At 40.4% G+C, this 21,627-nt stretch overlaps 1 protein-coding gene across 1 annotated transcript in view; it reads left to right on the top strand.

Annotated features, from left to right (window-relative positions):
• Positions 1–4,431: 4,431 nt before the first annotated feature.
• CTTNBP2 (cortactin binding protein 2) overlaps positions 4,432–21,627 on the top strand; it is a 187,461-nt gene continuing 170,265 nt past the window's right edge. The window contains 2 exon segments of the mRNA XM_038387405.2: positions 4,432–4,586; positions 18,334–18,441. Of these exon segments, the coding sequence (XP_038243333.1) occupies positions 4,524–4,586; positions 18,334–18,441 (171 nt within the window). The 5' untranslated portion in view covers positions 4,432–4,523.

The raw sequence follows: 21,627 nt of genomic DNA, 5'->3' as shown, positions 1-21,627 counted from the left end.
TCTAGTCTGAATTTGTCTAGCTTCAGCTTCCACACACTGGTTCTTGTTATACCTCTGTCTGTTAGGCAATGTCTACGCTATAAAATTAAGTCAACTTAAGTTACATCAACATACAGCCACTGCTGTAATTAAACAGTGGTTGTGTGTCCATACTATGCTCCTTGTGTCAGCGGGACCGGCCACAGGGTATTTTGGGAAGGGTTTGCAATGCCTCATGGGGGGCAGGTTCAGTGTCCCATGATGCAGGTTTCTCAATCCCATTGTTCCATAGACATCCTACCTAGGTTTTCAACTGCCCTGTGAGCCAGCCATCCGTGTCAGAAAGCATGGATCCTGCCCTGCTCTTCAGTATTGTGCTAAGCATTATAAACACAAGGCTATAAGAGAAGCTCAAGGGAGGGAGGAGGGCTATTCACCACCACTGTGACCTCAGCCCCCTCCTCAAAGAAGTGGTATGTCTGTGGCTCTGCACCAGAGGCGACTATTTGCCTCCCTTGCCTTCTGATATGCTTGCTGCAGCTCTTTGATTTTTACATGGCACTGCTGCATGTCCCTATCATAGCCCTTCCCCTCCATGCCCTGAACAAGTTCCTGCGGCTGGGCGGGGAGCTGTGCCTGCACAGCCTCTTCTCCCCAGACCCAGGAGATCCAGCACCGCCCATGTACTCCAGAGTTTGCTGCATAGAGCCACCATACTCAGCGGGCAGTTGCTATGTGAGCTCTCCACACCGAGGAAAAAGGAAGAGCAAGTTCAAAACTTCCTGGGGCTTTAACGGGGGACGGGTGTCCACTTATGTACCTGGTTGCAGGGCAGTGGAGTTCAAAACGGTGACCTGAATAGTCATGATGGGCATTGTGGGATACCTCCTGGAGGCTAGTTATGTCAATGTAAGCAAAAAGTGTTTACGCTGACACTGCATCGCTGTAACTATGTCGCCCTAAGCTCTATACCTTTTGTCAGAGTAGTTTTATTATGTTGGCATAGCAGGTGATTTAAAGTGGCAGAAGGTGCATTGCAGTGTGTACACCTCCATAGTTAGGTCAATGTAAGCTGCCTTATATCAACAAAGCTGTGCAATGTAGACATGATCTTAGAAGAAGCCTCTATTATCAAATTTCTGTTCAATATGTAGGTTTTTATAGACTGATCAAATCACCCCTTAATATTTTCTTTAAAAATCTAGATTGAGCTCCTGGAGTCACTCCCTATAACACGTTTTCTAATCCTTGAATTGTTCTAGTGGCTCTTGTCTGAAGCCTCTCCAATTCATCATCATCCTTCTTGAACTGTGGTCAGCTCTGGGACTTAATTCTGATTGTACATAACAAATGTGATCCAGTCATGATCACTTCCACCTGATCCCATCCCAGTGGTTGCTTAAGTACTTTTTATCTGTCAAGAGGTCTAATTTAGAATTCCCCATGTTAGATGCATCACTTTGAGTTAGGAAATTGTCATCTATAATACTTAGAAATTCCAAGGAAGTTTTAGTATTAGTAGCATGAGACTTCAAGTATGTCACTCAGTTTGAAGTCTTCCATGATAAGTTTTTTTCCCTGCATATTTTAGAAAGATGCTTAAGGAACCAGTCATCCTGTAGTGGAATTTGGTGGCAGACAAAACCCCTAGCCTGTGCTTAAACTGTTAGAACATTGATACATACTCATTCATGATTATTTGCTTCCTAGTTGTCAGTGATTTGGAAACAGGTTATGCCACTTTTGACATAGAGTGCCACTCCCCATCCATTTTGCTCATTCAATTCTTCTTAAATAAGTTATAATCAGTCATTTTTAGCGTTCTAGTCATTTAAATCTCTCCACCGGGTTTCAGGAATACCAGCTCCTAGCATTAGTGTATAGGAAATTAAAGAATATCTTCTCTTCATGTCCCTTGGCACCTTGATTAATTTTGTACTTGACATCTTGATTTTGTGCTAAATTAATGTTCGTTTGTTCTCTTTTCCTCCTTCCCCTTTTGCTGTTATATTCTCCTGATTAGTCCAGCCAATCTGCCCACAAGAAAACTGGTTACCCTTCCACTGACATGGAGGCCATCCAAACTGTACAGTCCCCTCTCCCTATCGAAGGTGGCCCAGTATTCCACAAAACCCTTTTCTTTACACAACTTAACTAACTAGCAGTTCACTTCCAGAATCTTCATTCTCCTAGATCATTTGGACATTCTCCTTCTTCAGTGCCCATCTATGTTCTCTGAAGTCATCTATATTTTGGGAGGTATTGTGAGAACTGCTTTACAAGTTGGCATGATGAGGGGAGATGGCAGAAGTGATCTAAACTCGCAACTAGGTGGACCCCTTGGAAAGACTCTGATACCTGAGAAGTCACTTTCATGATAAGCTCATTTTCACGCATTTAGCTTTCTATAAACATTTTTATTTGGGCTGAAGTATCTCCTGTTTGCTCTGAGCCCACACATAGATTTTTATTTGATTTTATGAAAGCTTGGTAAAATCCCATTTTACTATTTTTAGTTATCTGAGTGAGAACGGTCAGCAGCCACATAAACAGCCCTCTTGATGTAGGGTGGTTCAGTGTAACCAGGAACTCCCTTCCCTGTTGTTGTGCTGTGAAAACAAGCAAACATCCCTTTCCGCGAGGGCAGTTTGTTTGGTAAGGGAGGGAATGAACGCTCTCCTGAACAACAACTATATTGTGAGGGTGAGGGACTGGACTTTCCAACCCTAGTGTGCCAGTTTTGTAACCACAGGAAAGAAAAGGGTTTAACTCACAGGTGTAGGGACCAGGCCTAGCAGCGAGTGACCTTTCCAACCATCTCTTGAGCTCAGTGGAGTAGCCACATCAGTGAGAATGTTATTCCTCTGCAGCCGGACAGCTACATTCCAGCAGTAAAAAAGTGAACTTCTTCCTGCAACTATACAAACTCCTTTGCCTCACTACAGTGATTAAAATAAACCAGCCACAGCAACACAGCAAGCAAGGCCCTACCATGAACATGTGGTGAGGGGAGTTTTTCTTTTCTAGCGTGGGCATGGCAGTGAGGGTGTTTTTTGTTTCTACACAGCCCCAGAAGAGGAGACAAGACCATTTTTAGGGGTACAGAGGACAAGTAGCAACATGGAGCATAAAGAGGGAGGAGCATTCACCAATTCAAACCTCCCATCTGACCCCCATTTACCAGGTCTGGGACACTATGCTGCTTGGGGCATCAAGTCTGCAAAGCCATTCTTAGGTGAAGGGATGTCTCTGGCACAGTCAGAGCAGCCAGAGAATGACCATCACTTAGTGCAGTGGCACAGTCTTTGTAAGCCAGAAATGAATAATTCCTAGCGTGGAGATAGTCACAAAAGTGAGGGAGTTCTCTGTCCAGCAAAAGCTCAAACAATCCTGAGCACAGTAGGTACCACTGACAATGACGCAGTGACCAATGCCCAGCATGGCAGTGTGGACCCTGTAGTGGTTAGTCTGTAATTAAGTGCTGTGGGGTCCTCAATAAAGGAATTAAGCACTGATGCCGTCATGACAAGGAAAGGGTTAAGCATGTAACCATCCAGTAAGTGCTAGAATAACTGATGACTGTAGTGGGAAGCGGGGGGGCAGAGCTCAGGTCAGCCCTACGTGGGGAGGGGAGCTTGGGTGAATGGCTTGGGCTAGCCCCACACGGCGTCCCACTTTCCCTTTGGGAAATATGATCACCCTAGTTAAGTGTGGCCCTGAAAGAAGAGCAGCCCCAGCAATGATGGGGTTAAGCATGGTCCTGCCATGGAGAAAATTAAGTGAGGCTGTGGTTTTAAGAGGGGGTTAAATGCAGCTCTAGCTCCAGCACCGAGCCGCCTAGCAGGCCCTTTGCAGCAGAAAAGCAATACCAAGAATCTGGAGTGAGCTCCACGCTCCCGCAGCTAGTGTCATGCGTGGAACAGCCGGGGCGAGGAGAAGACAGGCTGCTCAGCCTGGGAGGGAGCGTGGGTGTTGTAATTTAAGCACAGCTGCCTCAGGTCTGGCATGGAGGAGTTAAAGGTGGGTCCGGGGGGGGGGGGGGGCAAAGACCGCTTTGGTCCCAGCAAGGCGGGGATTACGTGCAGCTCCGGGGGAAGGGGAGAGGACTGGATTAAGGCCCATCCTGCCCCGTCTGTCCCCGCATCTCCCTTGCAGGGGCGGCAGCCTCCCGTCTCCCTTCCCCAAAGAGGCAGACGTAGCCGCCGAGGGGCCCTCAGCAGCTTGGGCAGGTGGGCTGGGCCCACCACGCCTTCCGCGGGCACCACGCCGGGACGCTCTGCGGTGCGGTGGGGTGGGCGAGGCAGAGCCGTGGGCCCCCGGGGTGGATCCCCCCCCTCGGGGTCCCCTGTCCCAGCTGCCCCTCGCCCCCCGCGGCTGGACGAGCCCCGGCCGGGGCCGGCCTCCCTCCGCCCTGGCGCGCAGGGGGTTAAGGGCTGCCGCGGGCGGGCGCGGCCCGGCAGGGAGGGGGTTAAGTGCCTGGCTGCCGCGGCGGCTGCCACTCGGCTCCGCGGCTCGCTGGGAGTCGGAGTCGCTCCAGCGGGAAGATGGCGACGGAGGGAGCGAGCGGGCAGCCCGGCTCCGCCGGCCCGGAGGAACCGGCGGGAACGGTAACCAGGCTGCGGGGGCAGGGCGGCGACGGGGGCTCGGAGCCGGCTGAGGCGGCTCGGCTGCGGGCAGCCCCGCCGCGGCGCTAGCGAAGGGGGGCGTGGAGCCCTCCCGCGCCGCTCGCCGAGGCGGTAACCCGCCCTCCAGCGGGGCGCCCGGGCTGCCTCCTGCCGCGCTCTCCGCTCGGGGGCGCCGGGGCTCTGGGGGCCCGCCCGGGCGGGGGCTCGCGGGGCTCCTGGTGTGGCAGCGCCAGCGTGGGAGGGAGGCGGCGGCGCGGGGCTGGTGGGATCGCTCTGACCCGGGGCCGGGCTCGCATCGCCCGCGCCCTCCCCCCCCCCCCCCACACACACTCCGGCCCCCCGGGCGAGCGGGCCGGCTGCTGCTCCCCACGGCCAGGTGCCCGAGCAGCCCCTCGGTGGCAGGGTCGCGGTTTTCAGACCAGTCAGACTCGCCTCCTGGGGGTTTCTCGGATGGCTGGGGCTTGTGTGCTTTTATGGCGGGAGGAGGCAAGAGCAGCGTGGTGGGGGAGAGCAGGACGCAGAGCTCGATGCCAAGGGCAGATTCATTTGCCTTGCTTCAAATTGCGCTTTGAGTAGGAAAGCACTGTCCCCGCTTCAAGAGCCAAGCCGGAGGCTTCCTTTCATGCTGACACACGCTGTATCGGGGTTAAAATATCCCGTAATGACAGATGACTTTCACTTTGGCTGCTTCCCCCTCTCCAGTTATGCTGATCAGTCTAACGCGGCTAGGCTGATTTTGCTGCTGTGGCTGTTTCTCTTGGTTTTCTAATAAACTGAAATCTATGGAGTCAATTTCTAGGGCATATGCCTGGGGATTTAATCCTGTAACTCCCATTAGTATAAACAAGAATTGTGTGACAAAATCTACAATCAACTTTTAGAGGTACAATTTGTAACCAACATTAAATTTTCACTGAGAAAATGCATTGCTTAGCATATCAAAGCCCTTACATTTTCACTTTTTTTTTTTTTTTTTTTGGATCCCTTCCTGGGGCAGGTCTCAGAGTAGCAGCCGTGTTAGTCTGTATTCGCAAAAAGAAAAGGAGTACTTCTGGCACCTTAGAGACTAACAAATTTATTAGAGCATAAGCATTCGTGAGCTACAGCTCACTTCATCGGATGCATGAAGTGAGCTATAGCTCACAAAAGCTTATGCTCTAATAAATTTGTTAGTCTCTAAGGTGCCAGAAGTACTCCTTTTCTTTTTTCTGGGGCATTGACCCAAGACTAGAGAAAAGCGTGTCTTTCTGTGAAACTGCTGACAAAATTATATATTAAATATTCCCTACGTGTGTTTAATCTCTTGCTGTATTTGTTTTTCAAATGAAAAAGCCATCCTAGGATCTGAATGTTGCTTCCGAAAATGATAACTTTTGCAAGATGAAAGTCCATAAAATAACTAGCATGTCAAACTAGTCTAATTGATCTACTAAGTATTTCTAAATTAATATCCATAAAACTGTTCTGAATTGATATTGGAGTCCTTTAAAGGGAACTTAAACTTAACTCAAGTTTATAGTTTTTTTTTTAAATGTAAATCCTAAGACCAGTTTGGCACTACAAAAATTTCTACAATAGTATTTTAAAAAAATTATTTTCACTAGAATATTTAAACAATAAACTTTGCTTAAATATTGCAACATTAAGAGGCTCGATGATAAAGAAGTGTGTAACTGGCTTCATTAATTTTCATTGGTGAAGCTGCCATAAGCAAAGTAATAAGTAAAAATTTTCAAACATTGTTGGTTTTAGAAACTTCAAGTCATTTAAATAACATAGTCAAACATATTCAAGCATTGGCATATTTAGCTGTCTAAATAAATGGACTGGTTTTTTAAAAAAAATACTGAGCAAAACTCAGTCCAGATACTTTGATTCCTAAATCTTGTTTTACTAGACGAACCTTGGGCTCCCATTTAGTGAAAAATCTTATTTTTAATTTGCCAATTATCCTTCAAATGGTTAAATTCCTTGTCCTCTGTTTTTCCTCAAACTATATTATAAACTTTGAGTACATTTCACTTCCTTGTAGCTCAGTCCAAAATAATTCTCCAATAGAACAAAACTGGTGTGTGTGTGTGTGTGTGTGTGTGTGTGAGAGAGAGAGAGAATACATGGGAGTGAGTAGTTTTTTAAAAGGGCAGATACAAGTAAAATTATCAGTTCTCTCTTCTTTTAAATTATTTAGAAGAGAAATCAGTGTTTTTGTTTATTGCCAGGACACAGGATTAATTAATAGCTTGAAGTTCAGCAAGATTTCCAGTGGAGTTTATTAAACTTGGTTTGATGTTTTGTTTTGTGGTTGGAATCTTGAAAGCATAGACAATGCAATGAATGATTTAGAGCGAGTGATACTAGTTATACAAAAAGAAAAGGAGGACTTGTGGCACCTTAGAGACTAACAAATTTATTTAAGCATAAGCTTTTGTGAGCTACAGCTCATTTCAGTGGGCTGTAGCTCACGAAAGCTTATGCTCTAATAAATTTGTTAGTCTCTAAGGTGCCACAAGTCCTCCTTTTCTTTTTGCGAATACAGACTAACACGGCTACTATTATAAAACTAGTTATACAGTAGTATTCTACTATACTTAAATAGCATCTAATACTGCCAACAGTTCAGATAGACTGCCCTTCGCTTTTGTAGGTATTTGATGCTAAATAGTTATCCTGATGTCTTGGTACAACACTGAAAAAATAATTTAGGTGCTGCTTGGCTGCTCTTGGGAAAACTTAGACTAGTGTGGAAAAGATGGTCCTACTTCATTGTCCAAGGAAATTGACCGAAAAAGAGTGGAGTATTTTTTTAATGTGCTATAGTTGGGAATGAAGCCAACATTCTTGTCAGTCTGAGTGTGTGTTCCCCCACCACCCCCCTTCCCTGAACTAAATGCTGCAGCTGATATGCAAAAAAAAAAAAAAAAAAAAAAAAAAACTGGGTATTCACATTGTTGTCATGGTAATAATGACAGTGGAAAACTGGGAGAGAAAGTGTATCTGAGTCTGTTCTCACACCTGTCTATCGGGGATGATTGTGGTAAAGTCAGTGGATCATCATAAAGCCATTCTAATTTAGAATAGAATGGGGCAATGTTTTTTAAAAGAATAAAATTCCACCTGCATGATACCGATTGATAAGGGTTGTATTATCAAATGCATCATTCCTTTTTGCTGATATTTTGGGGGCAGCAACCTGCAGCGCAATGAAAACTGGCTTGACAGATGTGGTAGTCTAACAGTATGTTTAAAGAGGACACTGTGCAAAGCCTGTATCTTTCTAACAGCTCTATTTGTTAATATTACCCAGTAAAATGTTGCTTTTTCAGTTGTGGTGGACTAGCAACCGTGGAAACGATAATCAACAATTTGGCCAAATGTGGGAACTCTGTAAAGCTCTGCATAAAGTACATATAGAAAGGAATATTGACACCATTGAAGTCTGTGGGGATTTTGCTGCTCATGTCAATAGATCCACGATTCACCAATAGTGTTAAGTGCAGTTCTGCAAATATCAGTCTTTATTATTGCTCCTTTATATTTGTTTTCTTTCAGTAATTCTGTATTGTTGCTGATCTAATAACGGGAACTTCCTAGAATCACAGGAAAGAATCTTAAATGGTTGTATGATATTTTAGATCCACAACTGATATAGAAAGCTCAAGGTATCAACAACTTTAAAAAACAAAAAAACTATGATCAGAAAGGTTAAGGACAATAAGGAATCTTAAATATATTGGGAACAAACTAAATCTTAATGGTCTAGGTCTGATACTGGACAAACAGGGTAAAGTTATCAATCATGATGTATAAAAAGCTAAATTTTGATTTTGTATTTGTAAAGAAGCAGGATAATGTATTCATATCTTACAGTGATGATGAAATTCTTCCTGTTACATCTGTAACTAGTGAGGATGTTAAATATTAAAGTGACTATTAAAGCTAAACATTTTTGAATCTGCAGGACTGCACATCTTTTACCTAAGAGCAGTAAAAGAATTGGCTGAGGAGTTCTCTGAGCCATTAGTATTCTTTTTCCTTTTTTAAAAACAAAACCAAAAAACCCACAGATCTTGTACCACCGTGGAAGTTCCAGAGGACTGGGAAAATGTTTCAGCAATATTTTTAAAAGGTAAATGTTTCCTGGGTCATCTCAATGTCAGGTTAGTCGACCTATAAATCCCAAGCAAAATCAAGGGAAGACAGGTATGGGATGCCATCGATAAAGAATTAAAAGACAATAGCATAATTTATGCTAATCAACATGGTTTTATGGAAAATGGGTCTTGTAAAACTTCAGTCGGATCACAAGAATGGCTGCTGTAGGTAACTGACCTAATATACTTAGCCTTCTGAACGGCATTTGTCTTAGTCCCACATGACATCCTTAGATTTTTTTTTTTTTTAAAGCAGTATACAAAATACAGCCTCGGTGAAATGGATTAAAAACTGATAGTGATTGTAAATGGGGAATTATCATGTTAGTGGCATATTTCTAGTGGGGTTTGACAGGGATCTGTTCTTGGCTCTATGCTAGCTAATATCTTTATCTATAATTTGGAAGAAAATATGTAATAACTGGTGGGAAAATTGTATTCAAAGTGGTTGAATACTAAATAATGACTAGAACAGATCAGTAATATAGACTGAGCTGGCTCACTTTGAAGGCTTACCTCATTTGAAGCATGTCTTACTACCTCCAAATGCAATGCGATAACATAGGAACACAGAATGTGGATCATACTTCATAAATATCAGGGTTGGAAGGGACCTCAGGAGGTCATCTAGTCTAACCTCCTGCTCAAAGCAGAACCGATCCCCAATTTTTGCCCTTGATCTCTAAATGGCCCCCTCAAGGATTGAACTCTAAACCCTGGGTTTAGCAGGCCAGTGCTCTAAGATGAGGGACTGTATCCTGGAAAATAGTGATTCTGAAAATGACATGTGTCTTGGTAGATAACCCGTTGAACATGAGCTCCCAGTACAATGCTGATGCTTAGGGGGAAGATATGATTCATGGATACATATGCAGGAGGATGTCAAGTAGGAGTAGGGTGACCAGACAGCAAGTGTGGGAAAAATTGGAACGGGGGTGCGGGGTAATAGGCGCCTATATAAGACAAAGACCCAAATATTGGGACTGTCCCTATAAAATCAGGACATCTGGTCACCTTCAGTAGGAGTAGGGAGATGGTAATATCTTTGTACATGGCATTATTAAGACCATTACTGGCATAATGTGTCCAGTTGTGGTGATAACACTTCAAAGAAGATGTTGACAAATCGGAAATCAATCAGAAAAGAGCTACAAACATGCCTTGTAGAGAGAGACTAAAGAAGCTCATTCTACTTACCTTATCCAAGAGAAGGCAAAGCGATAATTGATCAGTTTACAAGTATCTACATGAGGAAGACATTTCTGATGGTAGATGGATCTTTTAATCTAGCATTAGAAGGTATAATTAGATCCAGTGGTTGAAGGCTGAAGCTAGAAAACTTTATACAAGAAATAAGGCACATTCTTAACATTGAGGGTAACTTACTAATGGCAAAACCTGGGAATGTGTTGGAGTCTGTCACTTGAAGTCTTTTTATTTAAAGACTGGATATCTCTTTAAATGAAAGTTATGGCTGAAACGGAAGATAAAATTGGAGCAAGGCTCTTTGGTCTCTTTACACAAGAGATTAACTAGATGATCATCATGATGGTCCCTCTCGTCTTTAAAATCTGTGAATAAAATTTAAGCATATGTGTAGGTGTTTGCAGAATTAAGCCTTACATGCACTTCAAGTTTTATATCATGTTGGTAGTATGAATTAAAAATTTAGAGTTGGTTGAAAAATATAGAATTTCTTCATGAGAAATTTTCCACAATTCTTTTCACTGAAACATGAAATTTTTGATATTTCCCTCACTAAATTTGTCAAAACAAATAAAAAAACTGAAATTTTGAAAGATTTAAAACAGTTCTAAAAGTAAGGTTGAGACTACCATCTGTCAGGCAAATTAGATAACTGAAACCTCCAATAACTAGAGAAACAGAACACGGAGTATCTTTAACAACTTGTAACTGTTTCTAGATCTAATCATGTAGTGGTGTTTGCCTTAGAAATTTTTTTTTAATAAAAAGAAAAGGAGTAATTGTGGCACTTTAGACTAACAAATTTATTTGAGCATAAGCTTTCATGAGCTACAGCTCACTTCATCGGATGTAATTTTTGGTGACAAACTGGATTAGCATTTCATGTAAACTAATTGTGTAAACATGGGCATTAAAGAATCATTTCATAAAAATGATTCAAAGTTATGAGAACCTCTTTGGCTACATAGGTAGTTTTGAAGATGAATCTTTCTGCTTTGCATTTATTTTTTGGCTTCATTGAATATACTTCAACCTCTGTGCACATCATAAAACAAAAATTTGTTTACCCACCTTGTCCCTCTAATCAATTTAGTAGTCAGTGTGTTTAAGAAAACAAAACAAAAACAACCCAACTCCCCAGCATTTGAGTAAAACTCCACCAACTTAAGCAAAAGTACAAATGAGTAAATAAACCCTGAAAATTAAACTCTGGCCATGGGACCCTGAAAGACTTAAACATGCTTAATTTTGTGCACTAAGAATGGTTGACTGTAGGGTTGTTGAGTTAACCGTGATTAAATCACATAACTCATATTTTTAGATGTTTTCTACATTTTCAAATATATTGATTTCAATTACAATACTGAATACAAAGTGTACAGTGCTCACTTCATATTTTTGGTTTCAGTAATCTTTTTATCATGAAAGTTGAACTTACAAATGTTTTGTTTTTGAATGCAGTTATTTATTTTTATATAATTTGACAATCTAAAACTTTAGAACCTACAAGTCCACTCAGTCCTACTTTAGCCAATTGCTAAGACAAACAAGTTTGTTTACATTGGGGGGAGGGTACTGCTGCCTGCTTCTTATTTACAACGTCACCTGAAAGTGAGAACAGGCATTCACAGGGCACTCTTGTAACCTGCATCACAAGATATTTTCATGCCAGATGCACTAAAGATTCACATGTCTCTTCATGCTTCAACCACCATTCCAGAGGATATGCATCCATGCTGATGAGGGGTTCTGCTAGATAACCATCCAAAGCAGAGTGAACTGATGCATGTTCATGTCATTTTCATCATCTGAATTAGATGCCACCAGCAGAAGACTGACTGGCTTTCTTTTTTGGTGGTTCGGGTTCTGTAGTTTCCGCATCTGAATGTTGCTCTTTTAAGACTTCTGAAAGCATACTCCACACCTTGTCCCGCTAAGATTTTGGATGGCACTGCAGAGTCTTTTAAACCTTGGGTCGAGTGCTGTAGCTATTTTTAGAAATCTCACATTGGTACCTTCTTTGCATTTTGTCAAATCAGCAGTGATGGTGTTCCTAAATAAAACAATGCACTGGGTCATCATCCGAGACTTCCATAACATGAAATATATGGCAGAATATGGGTAAAACAGAGCAGGGGACATACAGTTCTCCCCCAAGGAGTTCAATCACAAATTTAATTAACACACTTTTTTATATAAATTAAAGAGTTAATTAAATTATTTATAATAAAAACTAACATCAGCATGGAAGCATGTCCTCTGGAATGGTGGCTGAAACCTGAAGGGACATACAAATGTTAAGCATATCTGGTATGTAAATACCTTGCAAGGCTTGCTACGAAAGTACCATCCGAATGCCTGTTCTCGCTTTCAGGTGACATTGTAAATAAGAAGCAGGCAGCAGTACACCCTTCCCCCCCCATGTAAACAAACTTGTTTGTCTTAGCGATTGGCTGAAGTGGGACTGAGTCGACTTCGTTTTATTTTTGGATGCAGATTTTTTGTATATAATTTGACATTTGTAAGTTCAACTTTCATGATAGAGATTGCATTACAGTACTTGCATTAGGTGAACTGTAAATACTATTACGGTGCAAATATTTGTGATAAATATAAAGTGAACACTGTAAACTTTGTATTCGGTGTTGTAAATGAAATCAATATAATTGAAAATGTAGGAAACATCCAAAAATATTTTAAATGGTATTGTATTATTTAACAGTGCAATTAATTGCACTTTTTTTTAATTGCTTGGCGGTCCTGGTTGGTTGACTTCAGTGGGATTCCTCACTGTGTATAAGGTTAAGTGCATGTATCTGCAGGATCAGTGTCTCAGTATCTAGCAGACTGATGAATAAGGTAGCAAATTCCAGTTAGTCTCCCCCTGGTTTTCTCCAGTCTCACAGAACTCAGATTTGCTTCCGTTAGCAAGAGCCTTCCAGCTGATCTGAAGTGAGCACTTGAACTCTGTTTCTGGGTCACCTGCTCCTCCCTCAAAACATCTTTGGAGTGAAGTGCCACCAGTGCCTGTCCTACCCCTACCCTCTTCCCCCCCACCCCAAAATTAATTCAGGATTTGGGAATGTCCTCCTCTCTGACCAGCATCAGTCCGTTTCCGGTGATGGGGATAAGCACTGGGGTCCTAATTAGGGCCCTACCAAAATCATGCTCCATTTTGGTCAATTTCATGGTCATAGAATTTTAAAAATAATAAACTTCATGATTTCAGCTATTTAAATCTGAAATTTCACAGTGTTTTAATTGTAGGGGTCCTGACCAAAAAGGAAATGTGTGTGTTGGGGGAGAGGGTTCGCAAGGTTATTTGGGGCAGAAGTAATGGTGGCATGGTATGGTATTATCACCCTTCCGCACTGCTACTGCCATGGCGCTGCCTTTAGAGCTGAGTACCCGCCCAACAACCGCTGCTCTCCAGACACCCAGCTCTTAAGACAGTGAAGTAAGGGTGGAATACCGCAACCCGCCCTTAAAATAGCCTTAAAATACCTGCCCCCACATAGACTTCATTTTTGGGTCAGGACCCCCAATTTGAGAAACACTGGTCTCCCCATAAAAATCTGTGTAATATATAAAAGCACACAAGACCAGATTTCACTGAGGAGACCAGATTTTAGAGTTCGTGACACATTTTTCATGGCCATGAATTTGGTAGGGCCCTACTTACTATAGGAAATAAGACTAATTGCTCCTTCGTGTCCTAATCAAACACTCCCTCTGTGGATAAGAGAAAATCAAAGATTCTGATTAGTGCTTCTGTTGGTAGCACTTCTGCCTTGATCTGTGAAGATGCAGGTTAGCGATTAGGCCAGCTCCTGTCAGGGAGTGGCTTCAGGACAGGCTTGCGGAGGAGCCAGCCCAACTCCCTGGCAGCGTGGTGAGTGGGGTGGAGGCTAACCCCTGACCCAGAGAGCAGGGGTGTTTGGATAGGATGCTGGAGTCCCAGGGGGCGGATGGGGTGGGGAGCGGGGGGTGTTGGGTAGAGGTTCTGGGGGGCTGGATAGGGGGCAGGGGCTAGGACATGCCTTGCTGTTTGGGGAGCCTTCCCTACCTGGCCCTCCATACAACTTCTGTACCTGATGTGGCCCTCGGGCCAAAAAGTTTGCCCACCCCTGAATTAGGCTGTACTAATGTTCAGGATGGGCACCCAGCAAATTGATTGGGGCTGAGATAATTAGTTGTGTGGTTTAATGACTCTGTATCAGCTGCTAGGCAACAACAACTTCTTGCAGAATTGGATTTTAAAAAATGACATGGCATTCTAGAACACTCAGACTGCATTGAACAGACTTCTTACAAATTTAGTTTGAGGCGGGGGAATAAGAATTTTCCTGTGGTTGGGTGTTGTGACTGTGTTGCTCCAGGGTGAAATTTAGCATACATCTCTGTTGTAAAACCAGTATAACAGAACGGTGGTTACAGACTCAGTGCTAGAAGTATTGTAACTAAGTCACATAGGACACCTGAGTGGATGGCCACTAACGTAGAATATATTGGCTGGCATGAAAACAAATTATTCTCCTGTTGATTATAATGCCCAATGCTCAAGGCTCAGTAAATTAGGGAGGCTGCTTTTTCAGCCTGAAAGGCAACAGTTTTCACTAAGCAATTTTGTTTGTTAATGCAGTCATTCACAAATCGGGGGAAAAAAACAATTGTATTGTTTGCTCCCTGCCTGCCCAACTCCTTCCCTTGTGCTTCCCTTTTTTATTTTCTCAATACTACCAATTTCTCCACTTTCTCTTGCTGCTTCTTGTAAACAGAATCAGGATTGTGGGTTCTGGGTGCTTGTATGTATATAATTGCTCAGGTAACTGCAACCGCTACTCTGAGGCAAAACAAAAATCTAAGCAAGTCTGTTATGGTGAAGCCCTCCTGCTTCCAAGAAGAGGCAGGCAGGGAAATATGTGGAGTTAGTTGACAACATAATCATATATACAATTTTTTTTTTAAAAAAGATCTTAACATGAGGTAGTCAGGGAAATGTACAGATTTATTTGTCTAGTCAAGTAGCCCTAGCGGGGCCAACTGGATTGCATGCTGGCCATTCAGGGGTGTAAAATATTATACATGAATAAATTGAGTGGATGGCCTACTTCTTTACTCTTGACTTTGTGGTTTGTTTTTTTTATTACTAGCATTATAGACCTGGTGCAATACGGTATCTATAATTACACTAAAATCTTCTTTTCTGTAAAGAGATGCAATTCTTATTTTATAAATCAAAGCCAGGGAATACTTCCTCTCCCCGCCCTCCAAATATCTGAGCTGTTTTTTCTCTTGCACCACTTGCATCTTATTTTGTTTTTAAACTTCAACCCCCAAAATTGTACAATAAGCTGCTTTTGCCAATTCTGAATTTTTTTAAAAAAAATTTCAAATGTAAAATATAACCATATAAAACAGTGGTTCTCAAACTTGTGACCCCTTTCACATAGCAAGCCTCTGAATGCAACCCCCTACTCCTTATAAATTAAAAACACTTTTTTATATATTTGGCACCATTATAAATGCTGGATGCAAAGTGAGGTTTGGGGTGGAGGCTGACCACTCATGACCCCCCCCCATATAATAACCTCATGACCCCCTGAGGGGGCCTAACCCCCCAGTTTGAGAATCCCTGATATAAAACATACTGTACTTGTATCTGTTGTCCGACTGGCAATTCAGACTTCAATTCTCAAGGAAAAACTTGACAGGCCAGTAGTCAAATATAGTTGTTAAGATAAGGATTTTAATCCTTTAATCATCTCCTTCCTCGAGGAATAAAAAAAAGATTTCAGAATAAAACATTGCAGAAAATTACCTTAGAAATAGGTTCTGGCTCTTTTTGCTTGTGTATTATTGTAGCTAAACTAAATCTAAGATGACCAGCTGACCCTCTTAACCACCCATTGCTGCTACCATTTTTATGCTCTGGTTCATGTCAAGAAATTTTATTTTAATTTATTTATTTTAAAGTACATCACCTTATCAGGTCCCCATTTAAAATGCTCATAATTGCATCCTTAGTGTTGAACAGATGTCTCAGGTTATTTATTATTGGTGGGATAAGAAACTCTTCACTCATGTCTCTGGCTCAACTCTGGTCAAGGACTAGGGTGGATAAAAATCATTTACAAATTGAATAAAAAAAAATTTCAAATTTATGACCAATTAGGGTCTAATTTATTATTTCTGAATCAATTTAAGTATAAAAATTATTAAGCAGTATGTTTGCTGCCAAACTTTAAAATAACCCAAACAAGAGAACTGTTAAAGTCACTGGCTAAGCATCTGGAACCAGAGTGTGTTGAAATGCTAAACTGGCTTTTGACAGCAGTAGCCTCTTCTGCAAAAGAGTATATTTTCTTCTTTTCAGTTTATTCACCTAGTTCAGTTCAGTGACTAATTCACTGTAAGTTAAGAAAACAATTGGAAATTGGGCAAATAGGGAAATCTTTTTTTTCTTTTGCAATTTATAATAAAAACTAGGTGTTTGGGGGAGGAGAGGATCTACCTGAATCAATACAATTTACTAACTACAGATGCATCCTTTTATTTAATGAATGTTTGTTTTAAACGCAAAATATTTTGTTAAAACTTTTGATAAGAAAATATATTTATGTATCTGGTTGTTTTATGAAATTTACATGTATTTTTTTAATTTAATTTGAATTTCCGTCCAAATAGACTTGGCACAAGTAAAAATAAATGCAACATTCACCATTTTCTAAATAACCTCTATACATTTATTCAGATGCTGAATTTTAATTGAGTTATATAAAAGTTTAAATATATAGATACATTATATCCTTTTGAATAGTTTGGGGCTACTTTTTGCTTTATGTAAAAGCTGTATTTAGTTGCAAATCAACACATTTTAATAGTTACCAACCAATACGAATGAACTTTCCTTAGAAAAATAGCTAAATGCAAAACATAGTTGAAATCAAATCAATTATTTAAATCAAGGTTTTCTACTTGCTGGTTTAAATCATGATTAAAATTGGTGATTTTAAACGGCTTTGATTTAAATCAGTCTACATTGTCAAGGTTCATAGTAACTAAGTCTTTACCAATGGTGTGCTGCCAAGAAATTAACAGGGAACTTTCATGTACTTTACCTATTGACAGTGAATTCTGGACTGGGGAAGACCACACTGCCTGCTCTGTCCCCTAGTGGCTGCATCCCCTGCCTCCTTTGGCTACACTTATCAGAAATATCCTTATGGGCTAGGAGTGGAATTATGGTTTACAGAGGAAAGATGGTCTTGTAGTTAAAGCACAGGATGAGGTCTTGTGGCAATGAGTTCCATGAGCTAATTGTGGGTTTTAAAACATACAAATACTTCCTTTAATAAAATTTTAAATTAGTATCTTTCAATTTGATTTTAATGCCCCCCCCCTTTTTTTTGGAGGGGAATAGAATTTCCTGATTTACCTTATCTATATTGTGCAGTAGTATTCACCTGTATCATGTCTCCTTTTATTAATCAGCACTCTAAACAATTATTTCAGCAGCTACTTGTACAGAAGTTTTCCATGAATTTTTAATCACTTTTCTTGCCTGTCTTTTGGACCTTTTTCTGCCATGTCTTTTATTAGATGGGGTAACCAGTATTTGATTGACTTATCCATGGGCTGTTGGGCAATTTTTAATGAAGGGATCTTAGCTGTAGAATTAAATTTCTCTTGTTGGTCTGAAAGTACTTTTTTTTTTTTTCTTCACCCTTTAGGGAAATGTTCATCTGTTCAGAGGCTTTTCTGTGATTGGGAGTGTTCTTCTTTACCTACTGGACTATTTTTTTTTCTTTTGTGAATTTGATATAAACTTTCTTTTGTGTAATTGATCTGAAGTACTGTATATAGAATCATTTGATAGAATAGAAAAATAGAGTTCAGTTATTTTGCAGGCTTTTAGTTGACAATGTGAAGCCCCAAGATAGTAAAATACAAATGCTTAACTTTGACTGAATTTGACTTCAGTGGGACTACCCTTGCTTAAAGTTAAGCACATGCATAAGTCTTTTCAGGAGCTGGCCCTTTGAAAGAAAAATGATTTGATTTGAAAACAGCATGTCGTACTGGTGAACTCCTCATACTTCATCTTAAATAAAAAGGGTAAAACTTCTTGATACGCACCTTGACCCTGATTGTCACAATTCAGATCATGTCAAATCTTTACAACACAATAATACACCTTAGAAAAATATGGTCTGTGATGGAAATGCTGACAGACTTTGATTACATCAGCAGAAACTAGCACTATTATCATGCCCTTTCTTTTTTGTTTTATCTTGGTTTTCCCCCCTACCTACTGTAACCATCATACCCACATTTAAATCGTGTATTCATCAATTGTACTTCTCTTACAGAAAAGAGAGTTTGATGTGGATAATCTGAGCAAGCAAGAACTGCGGATGCTCCTTAGTGTAATGGAAGGGGAACTGGAAGCACGGGATCTTGTAATTGAAGCCTTGAGGGTAAGTTACTGTTTTTTAGATATCCTCCCTCCCACCTCTGTTTTAAGCATAGTTTGTCACACTTTCTGTGTGTGTGTGTGTGTGTGTGTGTGTGTGTGTGTGTGTGTTAAAAAAAGTGTGATGTGTAGGGCTTTTTGACTGTTCAGACCCTAGCACTCACAAAGTGCTTTCTTGGCTAAGTGGTACAGTCAATCTTTGTTCCTAAGCCACCTTAACAAAATATACAGTAATTGAATTTGAAAGGATGGAGCATGGGGTAAATAGCAAAATAACGGAATTTAAAGAGTGTTATATTGCATCATACTCCATTTGCAATAGGTGGGAATAATTTTAAAGAAAGGCTGTCTATCACAGTTAACTCAAGTGATTTAACTCAAAACAAATTAATTCAGTTAAAATGAATCGCAGCCTTTACTTCACTGTTAAGCAATAATACCAATTTAAATAATATTTTTGGGTGGATTTCTGCATTTTCAAATATTGATTTCAATTACAACACAATACAAAATTTACAGTGCTCACTTTATTATTTTGATGATAAATATTTGCACTGTAAAAAAGCAAAATAGTATGAGATGAATTAAAAGTACATTTTTTACAGTGCAAATATTTATTATCAAAATAATAAAGTGAGCACTGTAAACTTTGTATTCTGTGTTCTACATTTTCAAATATATTGATTTCAATTACAAAACAGCCATAAATATTTAAATTAATGGTATTCTGTTTTTGTGTAACAGTGCAGTTAAAACTGTGGTTTAATTATTTTATTTTATTCTCATGACTTGATTCAATTTTAATATATTTTTTTAAATTTGCGATTAAGTCTTCATTTGTTTCAGCAGTCTCGATGCTTGGTTGTAATAAATGTTTAGTGGGCATTGCCAGTCTTCTGAAGTGGAGAGGAAATGGGAAGGTCATGTAGATGTAGAAAGGTGTAATTTTATTTATTTTAAACCCTGGGACCCAGTTTTGATTAGGGCCTCATTCTGCCGGGTGTTCTGCAAACACACATTGGTGTGTGTTTCCTACCCCAGTCTAAAGACAAGTGACATACAAGCTGTCTGGAAATTGTGTAGACATAACTTTGATCCTCATCTGATGAAAATATAACTTTTTAAAAATGTTCATTAATGCAAGAAAATATAATGCAGAGTATCCAAATAAGCCTTTAGTAACAAAATAAAGATCCTTCTAAATTGCTTCAATTTATAGCAAAGTTATAGTTGGATATCAACAAATGTACACCCTTTAAGGTCTTCGAAAGAGAAAACCCAAATGTAGTGGAGTATGCTTCATACTAGATGTTAGTAGTGTGTGTATATATAATGGTTATCAAGTACTGCATTAACACTTTCAACTGTAATGTCACAATAAGAGATACCTGTTTTAATTTTTTAGGAATTGCTTTTACCTTTAGAACACTTGATACAAATGGAGCTGTCTAAATAGCTGTCACTGATATACCTATGTTAATAACGATCCAGGGCCTGGATATGACCTTCTTTTATGAAATAGTTTTTAATTTTTAATGGAAGTAAAACACTAGCGGCAATACATTTCTAGAGGATTACTGCACTGTGAAATAATTTAGTCTGGGGTTTTCAGGTGCATGCACTCCCAGAATTGTGCGCTCTCATAATTTCAGCTCTTGTGCCCTGATTGCCAGGTTAAACTAAAAATAAAAGAGGAGTGCAAATAGGATATTTGAGCACTTTCTCCTTTCTCATATGCATTTATGGGCAGTTGACTCTACTGCTCAGAGTATAATAATGGTACACATGCCAAAAGCACACATTGGATATATTACACTAGTCTACAATGTAGAATCATAGAAACATAAGACTAGATGGGACCTCAAGAGGTTGTCCAGTCCAACTCCCTGTGCTGAGGGAGGATCAAGTAAACCTAGATCATCTCTGACAGGTGTGTGGTGTTTGTGTATTTTTTTTTTAAATCCTATTCTTAAAAATCTCCAACAATGGGGATTCCACAACCACCCTTCAAAACGTATTCCAGTGCTTAACTATCCTTATGTTTTTCATAATATCTAACCCATAATATCTCCTTTGCTGCAGATTAAGCCAATTATTTCTTGTCCCACCTTCAGTGGACATAAAGAACAATTGATCTATATCCCTTTTGTAACAGCCCTTAACATATTTAAAGGCTATCAGCTCCCCCTGCTCCCCACCAGTCATCTTTTCTCAAGACTAAACATGAGAAAAGGGTTAAAAACTGGGCACAAGTCAGTTTTCTAAACTGTTCATCATTTTTGTCACTTTCCTCTGCACTCTCTCGCCAGTTTGTCCACATCTTTCGAAAAGTATAGTACCCAAAACTGGACATGGTACTTCAGGTGAGGCCTCCCCAGTGTCAAGCAAAGTGGGACAGTTACCCCCCTGTGTCTTAAGTATGACACTCCTGCTAACACAGCCCAGAATAAAATTAGTCTTTTGCAACTGCATCACATTTTTGACTCATTCAGTGTGTGATTCAGTATAACCCCCAGATCCTTTTCAGCAGTACTACTGCCTAGCCAGTTATTCTTCATTTTGGGTGTGCATTTGATTTTTTTTTTTTCCCCCTTCCTAAGTGCAATACTTGTCTTTAGTATTCACAGTGACTCTGATGAATTGTAGATTAATCTTTATTCTCCAAAGTGATAGAAACCTTACCAGGTTGATGTAATTTCAAATTTTATAAGCTTTCTCTCCACTCCATTATCCAAGTCATTAATGAAAATATCAAATAGTACCAGACCCAGGACAGACCCTATGGGACCCCACTAGATATGTCCTCCAGTGTAACTGCAAACCATCGATAATTACTCTGAGTACCGTGTCTCAACCAGTTTTGCACCCACCTTATAGGAGTTTTCTCTAGACCACATTTCCCTAGTTTGCTTATGAGAAGGTCATGTGGGACTATGTCAAAAGCCTTATTAAAATCTAGATACATCTCATCCACAGCTTTCCCCTCTCCAGCCCCCCACATCCTCCAGTAACCCTGTCAAAGAAGGAAAAAGGTTGGTTTGTCATTATTTGTTCTTGACAACTACATGCTGGCTATTTTTTATAACCCTATTATGCTCTAGGTGCTTACAAATTGATTGTTAATTTTGTGCCAGTATCTGTTCACGTATTGAAGTTAGGCTGACTGCTTTATGATTCCCGAGGTCCTCTC

This window comes from Dermochelys coriacea, chromosome 1, assembly GCF_009764565.3.
Source record: "Dermochelys coriacea isolate rDerCor1 chromosome 1, rDerCor1.pri.v4, whole genome shotgun sequence".
NCBI lineage: Eukaryota > Metazoa > Chordata > Testudines > Dermochelyidae > Dermochelys > Dermochelys coriacea.
This window is presented reverse-complemented; position numbering and strand designations above follow the sequence as displayed.